The sequence below is a fragment of the Pseudophryne corroboree genome, chromosome 6 (genome assembly GCF_028390025.1).
Source record: "Pseudophryne corroboree isolate aPseCor3 chromosome 6, aPseCor3.hap2, whole genome shotgun sequence".
Lineage (NCBI taxonomy): Eukaryota > Metazoa > Chordata > Amphibia > Anura > Myobatrachidae > Pseudophryne > Pseudophryne corroboree.
The window spans coordinates 441,387,833-441,401,739 of record NC_086449.1 but is presented as its reverse complement, the minus strand read 5'-3'; the positions used below and the strand labels follow the sequence as shown (position 1 = coordinate 441,401,739).

Below are 13,907 nucleotides of genomic sequence, written 5' to 3'. Positions count from 1 at the left end.
GAGACCCTGAAGGTCCCGGCGACATAGGGACACACATGGGTTCACTCCCTGACTGTTCCTTAGCTTCAGCTTTGTCTAATCTTTTGTGCATTAAGTTCACACTAGCACTTAAAACATTCCACATATCCATCAAGTCAGGTGTCGGCACCGCCGACGGAGACCTCACATTCATACGCTCCCCCTCCTCCCTAGGTGTGCCTACCTCAGACATGTCGACACACGCGTACCGACACACCACACACACGGAACCTTTTATCTGAAGATCGTTTCCCCACAAGGCCCTTTGGAGAGAGAGAGAGAGAGAGAGAGAGAGAGAGAGAGAGAGAGAGAGAGAGAGAGAGAGAGAGAGAGAGAGAGAGAGAGAGAGAGAGAGTATGCCAGTACACACCCCAGCGCTATATGACCCTGGAAAAAAACACTAAAGTGTTTATCCAGTAGCGCTGTTTATACTTTATATCCGCCAAATTTGTGCGCCCCCCCCCCTCTTAAAACCCCTCTATCACCGTGTATAAGCAGGGGAGAGTACGGGGAGCTTCCTCTCAGCGCTGTGCTGTGGAGAAAAATGTCGCTGGTGAGTGCTGAGGGAGATGCCCCGCCCCCTCGGCGGCGGGCTTCTGTCCCGCTCAAAATTCCTGAAAACAGGCGGGGGCTCTGTTATATACATGTACAGTACCCATCTGTACATGTATATACTTATTTTGCCAATGGAGAGGTTTTATTGCTGCCCAGGGCGCCCCCCCTGCGCCCTGCACCCTTACAGTGACTGCGGTGTGTGAGGTGTATGGGAGCAATGGCGCACAGCTTTACTGCTGTGCGTTACCTCAGTGAAGATCATGAAGTCTTCTGCCGCCTCTGAAGTCTTTTCCTCACATACTCACCGGGCTTCTTTCTTCCGGCTCTGCGAGGAGGACGGCGGCGTGGCTCTGGGACGGACGGCGAGCGTGAGACCTGCATACCAATCCCTCTGGAGCTAATGGTGTCCAGTAGCCTAAGAAACAGAGCCTTGAAACTCACAGAAGTAGGTCTGTTTCTCCCTCCTCAGTCCCTCGATGCAGGGAGTCTGTTGCCAGCAGGCTCCCTGAAAATAAAAAACCTAACAAATATACTTTCCGACAGGAAGCTCAGGAGAGCTCCCTGTAGTGCACCCATCTCCTCTGGGCACAGTATCAAAACTGAGGTCTAGAGGAGGGGCATAGAAGGAGGAGCCAGTGCACACCCAGACCTAAAGTCTTTCTTAAAGTGCCCATGTCTCCTGCGGAGCCCGTCTATCCCCATGGTCCTTACGGAGTCCCCAGCATCCTCTAGGACGTTAGAGAAATCTTATTTTCTCTTACGTCCTAGAGGATGCTGGGGACTCCGTAAGGACCATGGGGATTATACCAAAGCTCCAGACCGGGCGGGAGAGTGCGGACGACTCTGCAGCACCGATTGAGCAAGCATGAGGTCCTCCTCAGCCAGGGTATCAAACTTGTAGAATTTTGCAAAGGTGTTTGAACCCGACCAAGTCGCCGCTCGGCACAGCTGTAAAGCCGAGACGCCTCGGGCAGCCGCCCAAGAAGAGCCCACCTTCCTAGTGGAATGGGCCTTTACTGAATTTGGTAACTGCAATCCAGCCGTAGAATGAGCTTGCTGAATCGTATTACAGATCCAGCGAGCAATAGTCTGCTTAGAAGCAGGAGCGCCAATCCTGTTGGCTGCATACAGGACAAACAGTGCCTCTGTTTTCCTAACCCGAGCCGTTCTGGCTACATACATTTTCAAAGCCCTGACCACATCAAGGGACTCTGAATCCTCCAAGTTCCGCGTAGCCACAGGCACCACAATAGGTTGGTTCATATGAAGAGAGGAAATCACCTAAGGCAAAAATTGAGGACGAGTCCACAACTCAGCTCTATCCACATGGAAAGTCAGATAGCGGCTTTGTCTCACAAAAGCCCCTAACTCAGACACTCGCCTTGCAGATGCCAAGGCCAACAACATGACCACCTTCCAAGTGAGATACTTTAAGTCCACCGTTTGAAGCGGTTCAAACCAGTGAGACTTAAGGAACCGCAACACCACGTTAAGGTCCCATGGTGCCACTGGAGGCACAAAGGGAGGCTGAATATGCAGCACTCCCTTCAGAAAAATCTGGACTTCTGGGAGAGAAGCCAATTCCTTCTGAAAGAAAATGGATAGGGCTGAAATCTGAACTTTAATGGCCCAAATTCACCCCAGTCTGTAGGAAGGGAAGAAAACGTCCCAGATGAAATTCCGGAGGAGGAGCATCCTTGGACTCACACTAAGACACATACTTCCTCCATATACGTTGATAATGCTTTGCCGTCACCTCCTTCCTAGCCTTTATCAGAGTAGGAATGACCGCATCCGGAATGCCCTTTTCAGCTAGGATCCGGCGTTCAACCGCCAAGCCGTCAAACGCAGCCGCGGTAAGTCTTGGAATAGACAGGGCCCCTGTCGCAACAGGTCCTCTCTGAGAGGAAGAGGCCATGGATCTTCTGTGAGCATTTCCTGCAGCTCCGGATACCAGGCCCTTCGAAGCCATTCTGGAACAATGAGAATTGCCTGTACTCCTTTTCGTCTTATGATTCTCAATATTTTTGAGATGAGAGAAAGAGGAGGGAACACAGACCGACTGGAACACCCACAGAGTCACCAGGGCGTCCACTGCTACCGCCTGAGGGTCCCTTGACCTGGCACAATACCTCGGGAGCTTTTTGTTGAGGCGTGTAGCCATCATGTCTATTTGAGGCAATCCCCATGACTTGCAATCTCTGCAAAAACTTCTTGATGAAGTCCCCACTCCTCTGGATGGAGATCGTGTCTGCTGAGGAAGTCTGCTACGCAGTTGTCCACTCCCGGAATGAAGACTGCTGTCAGAGCGCTTACATGATTTTCCGCCCAGCGAAGAATTCTGGTGGCTTCCGCCATTGCCACTCTGCTCCTTGTTCCGCCTTGGTGGTTTACATGAGCCACAGCCGTGACGTTGTCTGACTGAATCAGAACCGGTAGGTCGCGAAGAAAATTCTCCGCTTGACGTAGGGCTTTGTATATGGCCCTCAATTCCAGTACGTTGATGTGTAAACACGCCTCCTGGCTTGACCACATACCCTGGAAGTTTCTTCCCTGTGTGACTGCTCCCCAGCCTCGGAGGCTCGTGTCCGTGGTCACCAGAGCACAGTCCTGAATGCCAAACCTGCGACCTCTAGAAGGTGAGCACTCTGCAGCCACCACAAGAGAGATACCCTGGCCCTGGGGGACAGGCTGATCATCTGATCAATATGTAGATGTGACCCGGACCACTTGTCCAGAAGGTCCCACTGAAAAGTCCTTGCATGGAACCTGCCGAATGGAATGGCCTCGTAAGACGCCACCATCTTTCCCAGAACTCGAGTGCATTGATGGACCAACACCCTTTTTGGCTTTAACAGGTCCCTGACCACGTTCTGGAGTTCCTGGGCCTTTTCCATCAGGAGAAAAACCCTTTTTCGTTCCGTATCCAGAATCATGCCTAAGAAAGGCAAACGGGTCGTTGGAACCAACTGTGACTTCGGGATATTGAGAATCCAGCCGTGCTGTTACAACACCCTCAGGGAGAGTGATACGCTGTTCAGCAACTGTTCTCTCGATCTCGCTTTTATTAGGAGATAGTCCAAGTACGGGATAATTGTGACACACTGCTTGCGCAGGAGCACCATCATTTCCGCCATTACCTTGGTGAAAATCCTTAGGGCTGTGGAAACGGCAACGTCTGAAATTGGTAATGACAATCCTGTACAGCAAATCTCAGGAACGCCTGATGAGGAGGATATATGGGGACGTGAAGGTATGCATCCTTTATGTCCAGGGACACCATATAATCCCCCCCTCCAGGCTGGCGATGACCGCTCTGAGCGATTCCATCTTGAATTTGAACCTTTTCAAGTATAGGTTTAAGGATTTTAAAGTCAGAATGGGTCTGACCGAACAGTCCGGTTTCGGTACCACAAACAGGGTTGAGTAGTACCCCTTCCCCTGTTGAAGCAGGGGAACTTTGACCACACAGCTTTTGAATTGCATTTAAAACTACTTCCCTCTCCAGGGAAGAAGCTGGTAGGGCAGATTTGAAAAACCGGCGAGGAGGCACGTCTTCGAATTCCAGCTTGTAACCCTGGGAAACAATGTCTATTGCCCAGGGATCCACCTGTGATTGAATCCAGACGTGGCTGAAAAGTTGAAGACGTGCCCCCACTGGGGCGGACTCCCTCAGCAGAGCCCCAGCGCCATGCGGTGGATTTTGTAGAAGCCGGGGAGGACTTCTGTTCCTGGGAACTAGCTGTAGTTGGCAGCTTTTCCCCCCTGCCCTTACCTCTGGCGAGAAAGGAAGATCCCCGTACTCTCTTGGATTTATGCGACCGAAAAGACTGCATCTGATAATGTGGCGTTTTCTTTGGCTGTGAGGAAACCTAAGGTAAAAAAGTGGATTTACCTGCAGTAGCTGTGGAAACCAGGTCCGTGAGACCTTCCCCAAATAAGTCCTCACCCTTGTAAGGCAAAACCTCCTTATGCCTATTCGAGTCGGCATCACCCGTCCTTTGTTGAGTCCATAGGGCTCGCCTAGCAGAAATTGCCATACCGTTGGCTCTGGAACCCACTAGGCCAACGTCTCTCTGAGCATCTCTCATATATAGGACAGCATCCTTAATATGACCCAGGGTCAATAAAATGGTTTCCTTATCCAGCGTATCAATATCAGCAGATAAGGTATATGTCCATGCTGCAACAGTGCTACAAACCCAAGCAGACGCTATCGCCGGTCTGAGTAACGTACCAGTATGTGTGTAAATTGACTTTAAGGTAGTTTCCTGCCTGCGATCAGCAGGATCCTTGAGTGTTGCGGTATCCTGAGACGGCAGCGCTACCTTCTTGGATAAGCGTGTCAACGCTTTGTCCACCCTTCGGGAGGATTCTCACCGTATCCTGTCCTTAGCCGGGAAAGGATATGCCATAAGAATCCTTTTGGGAATCTGCCGTTTTTTGTCTGGAGTTTCCCAAGCCCTTTCAAACAACTCGTTTAGCTCATGTGAAGGGGGAAAAGTAACCTCAGGCTTCTTTTCTTTAAACATGTGGACCCTCGTGTCAGGTACCGAGGGGTCATCTGTTATATGCAACACGTCTTTTATTGCAATAATCATATAATGAATACTTTTTGCCAACCTTGGCTGCAACTTCGCATCATCGTAGTCGACACTGGAGTCGGAATCCGTGTCGGTATCAGTGTCTACTACTTGGAATAGTGGGCGCTTTTGAGACCCAGACGGTCCCTGCGACATAGTGAAAGTCAGGGCTCGACTCCCTGTACATTCCCTGGACTCCGCTTTGTCCAGCCTTTAGTGTAATAAATTCACATTTGCATTTAAAACATTCCACATATCCAACCAGTCAGGTGTCTGCGTTGCCGACGGAGACACCACAATCATTTGCTCCACCTCCTCCCTAGAAGAGCCTTCTGCTTCAGACATGCCGACACACACGTACCGACACCCCACACACTCAGGGAAATCTCTAATCTGGACACAGTTCCCCTACAAGGCCCTTTGGAGAGACAGAGAGAGTATGCCAGCACACACCTAGAGCCAATGACCCTGGAAAAAAAATCCCAGATATATAGAGCGCTTTTTAGGATATATCAACTGCGCCAAATTATGTGCTCCCCCCCTTCTTTAAAACCCTCTGTCACCGTGTTCAGCAAGGGAGAGTCCGGGGAGCCAGCTTCTCAGCGGTGTGCTGTGCAGAAAATGGCGCTGGTTAGTGCTGAGGGATCAAGCTCCGCCCCCTCAGCGGCGGGCTTTGGTCCCGCTCGATTTCTTTAAAAACTGACGGGGGTTTTCTATATACAGCCCTCAGAGCCTATATATAATGTCTGGCCAGTCCTAGAGGTTTAAAATTGCTGCCCAGTGCGCCCCCCCCCTGCGCCCTGCACCCATCAAGTGCCTACCTTGTGTGTTGTGTGTGGGAGCAATGGCGCGCAGCATTACCTCAGCGAAGATTTGAAGTCTTCTGACGCCTCTGAAGTCTTCTATCTTCTTATACTCACCCGGCTTCTATCTTCCGGCTCTGTGAGGAGGACGGCGGCGCGGCTCCGGGACGAACGGCGAGGGGAGATCTGCGTTCCGACTCCCTCTGGAGCTAATGGTGTCCAGTAGCCTAAGAAGCAGAGCCTAGCATTTAAGTAGGTCTGCTTCTCTCTCCTCAGTCCCACGATGCAGGGAGCCTGTTGCCAGCAGGGCTCCCTGAAAATAAAAAACCTAACAAAATTCTTACTTTCAGAGAAACTCAGTAGAGCTCCCCTGTAATGCACCCAGTCTCCTCTGGGCACAGTATCAAACTGAGGTCTGGAGGAGGGGCATAGAGGGAGGAGCCAGTGCACACCCATAGTTAAAGTTCTTTTTAGCACCCCCCTGCACCCTTAAGTGTCATTGTGAGCCCGCTGGAGCGCAGCCTGTCACTGCTGCGCTCCGTCCCTTATGCCTCCCTACAGAAAAACGCCAGCGTCCCATTCTGGTGGTCTGCTGGCGGTATACTCACCCCTCAGCAACTCTTCAGCATGTTAGGAGGTGGCGGCCATGCTGCGGGAGTGAGCGTACGCTATCAGGAGCTATGCGACCAGTACCCTCAGGAGCTAATGGTGTCCTGTCAGCGGAGTCAAGAGCCATTGAACTATGCAGGAAGTTGGATCTTGCTCCCCTCCTAACTCCCTCGAAGCAGGGAAGCTGTTGCCAGCAGCCTTCTCGAGTTAATTTAAAACCTTAGAATTATCATTCAGTGAAACCCTTGTGGGAGCTCCACTAGCTGCGTCCGGCTCTCTCGGGCACAAATTCTAAACTAGGGGTCCATGGGAGGGGCATAGAGGGAGGAGGCAGCCCACACTATTAAACTATTAAAGTGCCAAAGGCACCAATGGACCCGTCTATACCCTAATGTACTAATGTGGACCCCAGCATCCTCTAGGACGTAAGAGAAAGTAAGTTAAGGATAAGCACATGAGGGTCGAGGGCCTTGCTCGTGAGAGCTTACATTGTAAAGGGGAGGGGCAGACAGAACAGGGGTGACACAGATGGGGTAGACAGTGAGCGAGGAACAGAAGGTTAGGATGAGATTAGGCTGGGTTTGGTGAAGATGCGGGTCTTCAGAACCCATCTTTATGAGAGTGTCTTTATGATCTACAGTATGTTATTTTGGCATGTATACAGTTGTGCTCATAAGTTTACATACCCCTAGCAGAATTTGTGATTTTCTGGCCATTTGTCAGAGAATATGAATGATAACTCACAAACTTTTCTTTCACTCATGGTTAGTGGTTGGGTGAAGCCATTTATTGTCAAACAACTGTGTTTACTCTTTTTAAATCATAATGACAACAGAAACTACCCAAATGACCCTGATCAAAAGCTTACATACCCTGGAGATTTTGGCCTGATAACATGCACACAAGTTGACACAAACGGGTTTGAATGGCTACTAAAGGTAACCATCCTCACCTGTGATCTGTTTGCTTGTAATCAGTGTGTGTGTATAAAAGGTCAGTGAGTTTCTGGACTCCTGAAAGACCCTTGCATCTTTCATCCAGTGATGCACTGACGTGTCTGGATTCTGAGTCATGGGGAAAGCAAAAGAATTGTCAAAGTATCTGCGGGAAAAGGTAATTGAACTGTATAAAACAGGAAAGGGATATAAAAAGATATCCAAGCAATTGAGAATGCCAATCAGCAGTATTCAAACTCTAATTAAGAAGTGGAAAATGAGGGATTCTGTGGAAACCAAATCACGGTCAGGTAGACCAACAAAAATTTTAGCCACAACTGCCAGGAAAATTGTTCGGGATGCAAAGAAAAATCCACAAACAACTTCAGCTGAAATACAGGACTCTCTGAAAAAAACCATGAGTGAAAGAAAATTTTGTGAGTTATCATTCATATTCTCTGACAAATGGCCAGAAAATCACAAATTCTTCTAGGGTATGTAAACTTATGAGCACAACTGTATATAGGTCAATGGATGTTCCTGACAACTAGCTGACTGAAAACTGTTTAAATACATACAGATCAGGAAAGAAAGCCACACAGCGCTGGAGCTAGTAAAGCCTAGAGGCCTCATAGAAATGCCATTCTAAACCATTACATCATACAGACAAACGTAAATCCAGTCTGCAGTTTCGGTCTGCACTGCCAAATGTAAAATACAAATTAGCAGACTGTGGAGGCTATAATGTTGGCTGAACCACCAAAGACCTCACATATGTACATCTAAAAATAGAACAATTATTCTAATTAAAAGCTTGGTAACTTGATTCAGGTGATACAATATCAGCAACCCGCTTCTTTTTACTCTATCCTAATAATGCTGAAGCTTTCTCCATATGCTTTCAAAGTGAGTGTCAAAATCAAAAGGAATATGAGGTGGCAGATTGATAAGCCATGCGCACGTGGACAAGGGCCAACGTTGCTCCCTCTCCCTTTTGGTGGTGAGGGGGTTAGGGGAAACTTGGCTTTTATAGTACCCAGGGTGTGTGGCATGAGCATTTCAATTTCTTCCCATAGCCAAAACACACACTTGTATGTTCATTTATTTTTGGCAGATTGGCCCTACTGTCTGTTAGAAAATGTAGATTTTAAGCCCCAGCACAGCGGGCAGTGTGTGTCTGAATAAAGTCATCTGTTGTATAGCGATGTGCAAAACATTCAGGCTGTATTAGGACAAGCACTACTTTCCCAAACACAATACACATTGCTATGTTACACTTGGGAAGTGAGATTTCTGCATAAACAATACTAGATAGATAGATTTTCATGCTAGGCTGTTTTAGCAGGGTGCCGCGCCCTACCCAATTTGAAGAACGCAAAATGTACCCTGCTCTATTACAGGCACCCTGCTAAAATAGCCTGCCTGTGCCTTCCTACCTGTGGACCGCAGTGGGTGAGAAAAGTTGCAGTTGCCGATCACCAACGACCAGGTGAATCGATGCCTTGAGCATGTGCACGGCATCTATTCACACATATATATTTATCTCTCACACACATACTAGCTAAGACCACTCAAATTAGAATATCATCATTTACCTTCTCCACAGTTAGCCGGGTATTTTTCATATACATAGCTGGTGCTTTCAGAATTTGAGGCTTGCTTACAGTTTTCCCAGTGTTCGGCAAAGGAGCATTACTTTTCACTGGTTTCGTTTTAGCCTTCTGTAAATGAGGGGAGACCAAGTGACTCTTGACCAGTTTTGGTACTTTCAGGGGGTTGGCACAGTTTTGAGATTCCAAAGCAGATTTATTGTCACCACCTGTTTTCAGCTCCGCAAACCTCTGTTGAACTGAAGGAGGAAGCTGGTGGAATGGGCTATCCTGTATACAATAAGTCTCTCTTTTAATAGCAACAGGTGTTTTATTGACCTCATTAAATGTGTCAAAAAGGTTTAGTTTGGTCTTGGACTCCTGAAGAAAATTCTCCACTGCTGGTTTTTGCACAGTCTGTGGTGGCTCCTCTTTTTTGTGGTCACCACTGGCAAAACATTCCAGCTGTAGTGCCAGTAAGTGAGCTTCTTTGAAAATTTCAACAAATTTTTCACCGCTTAGGGGACTCCAGACTCCCTGCTCAATATTCTGAGGTGGTGTCTTTTCCTCCAATTCCTGGCCCTCTAAGGCAGCACTGACACATTTCTCTTTGTGGCTGACTGGTCCAATAAACACTTCATCACAGTCATCGTCTTCTTTAGCACTACATGAAACCATACAAATTAGTTTATTCAGAATAATATCCCATATAGAAGCATTACATGAAATAAAGGGCATGTTACCTTTTAGGAGACAGAGATATATCAAAATCAAACTTCTCATCGGCCAGAAGGGTAAAACCTAAGGACACAAAGACTGGAAATTAAGCCTACAAGGTCAAAATAGTCTTTCATACACTTAGCTGTGTGCCAGGTCATTCAGTGTCAAATCAACGCACTTTGTTAATATTTTACCTCACCAGCTCAGAGTTTGTTCAGATTCGATATATGAAGAGTATACTGTATATGTAGTCTAAGAAAAATCCAAAATATTTTGAAATCTCATTCCAAATTATAATTATGTAGTTTTCAAAAATCTGTCTAAAATAAACCACCAGCATATTTTCAAATCGCTACAGCACATCTCCTAATTAAGCTAGAGAAGTGGAAGTGGTGTAATTTACCGGTTTTAATGCCCTTTACTATGATTTACAACACAATAAGCTTTGTGAGGAAAAACCTTTCCAAATTCAAACTGAAATTTTTGATCATTATTAGCTCAAAAAGTGCATAGACAAAAAAAAAAAAAAAGGGAAATATAGTCTATACTAATGTTAAATGTTTGTCAAAATGTCTAAGTGGGAGGATAATGGGTTGATAGTCAAAACAAAAAAAAAAAAAGAACAAAATAGGATTTTGGTACCGACCGGTAAATCCTTATCTCGTAGTCCGTAGAGGATGCTGGGGTCCACATTAGTACCATGAGGTATAGACTGGTCCACCAGGAGCCATTGGTACTTTAAGAGTTTAAGAGTGTGGGCTGGATCCTCCCTCTATGCCCCTCCTACCAGACTCAGTCTAGAAACTGTGCCTGAGGAGACGACATACTTCGAGAGAAGGATTATACACAGATAGTGGTGAGATTCATACCAGCTTACACATACAAGGCACGTCATGACAACTAGCTTGAACAACTCACCAACAGCTGAAACATTACTTACCAAGTAACAATGCAGTACTCAACTAAAATGAAGTTGTACTGAACCAAATAACAAATGCAGGAAAACGAAGCACTGGGCGGGCGCCCAGCATCCTCTACGTACTACGAGAAAAGGATTTACCGGTAGGTAACCAAAATCCTATTTTCTCTTATGTCCTAGAGGATGCTGGGGTCCACATTAGTACCATGGGGATGTACCAAAGCTCCTAGAATGGGAGGGAGAGTGCGGAGGCTCCTGCAGAACTGATTGGCCTCTGATGATCTGAAGTTCAGTCAAACTATCGAACTTGTAAAACATTGCAAACGTGTTCAACCCCGACCTAGTTGCAGCTCGGCAAAGTTGTAATGCCAAGGCACCCCGGGCCGCCGCCCAGGAAGACCCCACCTTACGAGTAGAGTGGGCCTTAACAGATATTCTATGGCGGGACTGCCGTGTCCAATAAGCGTGCTGGATAGTGAACCTAATCCAGCGAGAGATAGTCTGCTTAGAAGCAGGACACACAATTTTCTTGGGATCATATAGGACAAACAGAGTCCGACTTCCTGTGACGAGAAGTTCTCCGCACATAAATCTTCAGAGCCCTCACAACATCCAAGGACTTTGAAGTAATTGTGGAGTCAGTAGTAAGTGGGAGGATAATGGGTTGATCGTTAAAACAAAAACAAAGAGAGAACAAAATAGGATTTTGGTACCGACCGGTAAACTCTCCCGCCGCTCCACATCCGTCACTCCCCTTCAACAAAATCTACACTGGCTCCCATTCCCCTACAGAATCCTCTTCAAACTCCTCACCCTCACATACAAGGCCATCTCTAATTCCACTGCTCCCTACATCTCCAACCTCCTCTCCCTTCATACTCCCTCCCGCCCACTACGGTCGGCTGATGACTGTCGCCTCTCCTCTGCCTTAGTCACTGCTTCCCATGCACGAGTTCAGGATTTTGCCCGTGCTGCACCCCTTCAGTGGAATGTGCTCCCCCGCTCCATTAGACTCTCCCCGACCTTGCAAAGCTTCAAACGGGCACTGAAAACCCACCTATTTATCAAAGCGTACCCCTCCAATGCATAACCTAGTCCTTAGGCTGCTCCTCCATCCCCCTGCCCCATGCCTTGGACATCTCTGCTTTGCTCGCATACCCCCATCAGGCTTCTACCTGCTTGCTTGCACCTCATGTCATCTGTCTGTTGCCCCTCCCCACTAGATTGTTAGCTCTTCAGAGCAGGGCCCTCTTTCCTCTTGTCTAAACCCTCTTCTTGACACATTTCACTCAGCGACCATCTTTACCTGCTTTTTCTCCTGCTGGTAAAGGCTCATCTCTATCTATGGCCGCCAGCCCCAAGTAGTACAATGATTACTCCTTCGCTACTTTCATCTAAGCTGTATTATGTTTTGAGAACTGTGTTGCTCTTTGTTACCTGCACTCCATTTTTGTTATTTATTTACTGTTATGCTAAGTTTTGTCTCCCTGTACTGTCCTTTGTACGGCGCTGCGAAACACTTGTGGCGCCCTATAAATAAAATTTAATAATAATAGCCACCGGCACCACAATAGGTTGATTGATATGAAATGCCAACACAACCTTTGGAAGAAACTGCTGACGAGTCCGGAGCTCAGTTCTATCTTCGTGGAAGATCAAGTAAGGGCTTTTACAGGATAAAGCCCCCAGCTCGGAGACACGTCTAGCAGAAGCCAAGGCCAACAAACTGACAGTCTTCCATGTAAGAAATTTGAGCTCCTTCTCCTGTAGAGGCTCAAACCAATCCGACCGGAGGAACTGCAACACCACGTTAAGGTCCCAAGGTGCCGTAGGCGGTACAAAGGTAGGTTGAATATGCAGAACTCCCTTCAAAAAGGTCTGAACCTCAGGGAGGGCAGCCAATTGCTTCTGAAAGAAAATGGATAGGGCTGAAATCTGGACCTTCACAGATCCCAACCTCAGACCCATATCCACTCCTGCTTGCAGGAAGAGGAGGAAACGTCCCAGTTGAAACTCCACCGTAGGAAACTTCTTGGACTCACACCAAGAGACACATTTCTTCAAAATACGATGGTAATGTTTAGACGTTACCCCTTTCCTAGCCTGCTGAGGGTAGGAATAACCTTCTTCGGAATGCCCTTGCGAGCAAGAATCAGGCACTCAACTTCCATGCCGTCAAACGTAGCCACGGTAAGTCTTGAGAGGCGAACGGCCCCGGCTGCAGCAGGTCCTCCCGAAGAGGAAGAGGCCTCGGCTCTTCTTGTAGTAGATTCAGAAGGTCCGCATACCAAGCCCTTCTTGGCCAGTCTGGGGCAATGAGGATCGCCTGAACCCTTGTTCTCCTTATGAGCTTTAGGATTCTTGGGATGAGTGGGAGTGGTGGAAACACGTACACTGACTGGAACACCCACGGAGACACCAGGGCATCCACTGCCTGTGGGTCCCTCGACCTGGAACAATAACGCTGAAGCTTCTTGTTGAGATGAGAGGCCATCATGTCTATTTGGGGTAAACCCCAAAGATCTGTTATTTCCTTGAACACCTCCAGATGGAGACCCCACTCTCCTGGATGGAGATCGTGTCTGCCGAGGAAGTCTGCTTCCCAGTTGTCTACTCCCAGAATGAAGATGGCCGACAGCGCTAACGTGTGCTTTTCTGTCCAGAGGAGTATTCTTGTCACCTCTGATATTGCCGCTCTGCTCTTCATTCAACCTGGTCGGTTTATGTAAGCCACTGTTGTTACGTTGTCCGACTGCACTTGAATGGCCCGATTTTCCAGAAGTGGGGCCACCTGAAGAAGACCGTTGTAGACGGCTCTTAGTTCCAGGATGTTGATGGGCAGGCCGGCTTCCAGGCTTGACCACCGTCCTTGGAAGGTTACTCTTTGAGTGACTGCTCCCCAGCCCCGAAGGCTCGCATCCGTGGTTAGAAGGACCCAGTCCTGAATCCCGAACCTGCGTCCCTCCAGAAGGTGAGGCAATTGGAGCCACCAGAGGAGTGAAATCCTGGCCTTTGGCGACAGACAAATTCATTGGTGCATGTGGAGGTGAGATCCCGACCACTTGTCCAGTTGGAAGGTCAGAGCGTGGAACCCCCTGTACTGGAGAGCCTCGTAAGAGGCCACCATTTTTTCCAATAGGCGAATGCATTGATGAACAGACACCCGGGGTGGCTTC

General features: G+C 48.0%; 1 protein-coding gene across 3 annotated transcripts in view; it reads right to left on the bottom strand.

Moving 5' to 3' along the window:
* Positions 1–13,907, bottom strand: part of GTSE1 (G2 and S-phase expressed 1) — a 212,625-nt gene that overhangs the window by 142,297 nt on the left and 56,421 nt on the right. For all 3 annotated transcript variants that reach the window (XM_063927107.1, XM_063927105.1, XM_063927106.1), the window contains 2 exons: positions 9,836–9,893; positions 9,099–9,756 (listed from right to left, as the gene is read on the bottom strand). In XM_063927107.1, the coding sequence (XP_063783177.1) occupies positions 9,099–9,756; positions 9,836–9,893 (716 nt within the window). The remainder of the gene's footprint in view (positions 1–9,098; positions 9,757–9,835; positions 9,894–13,907) is intronic.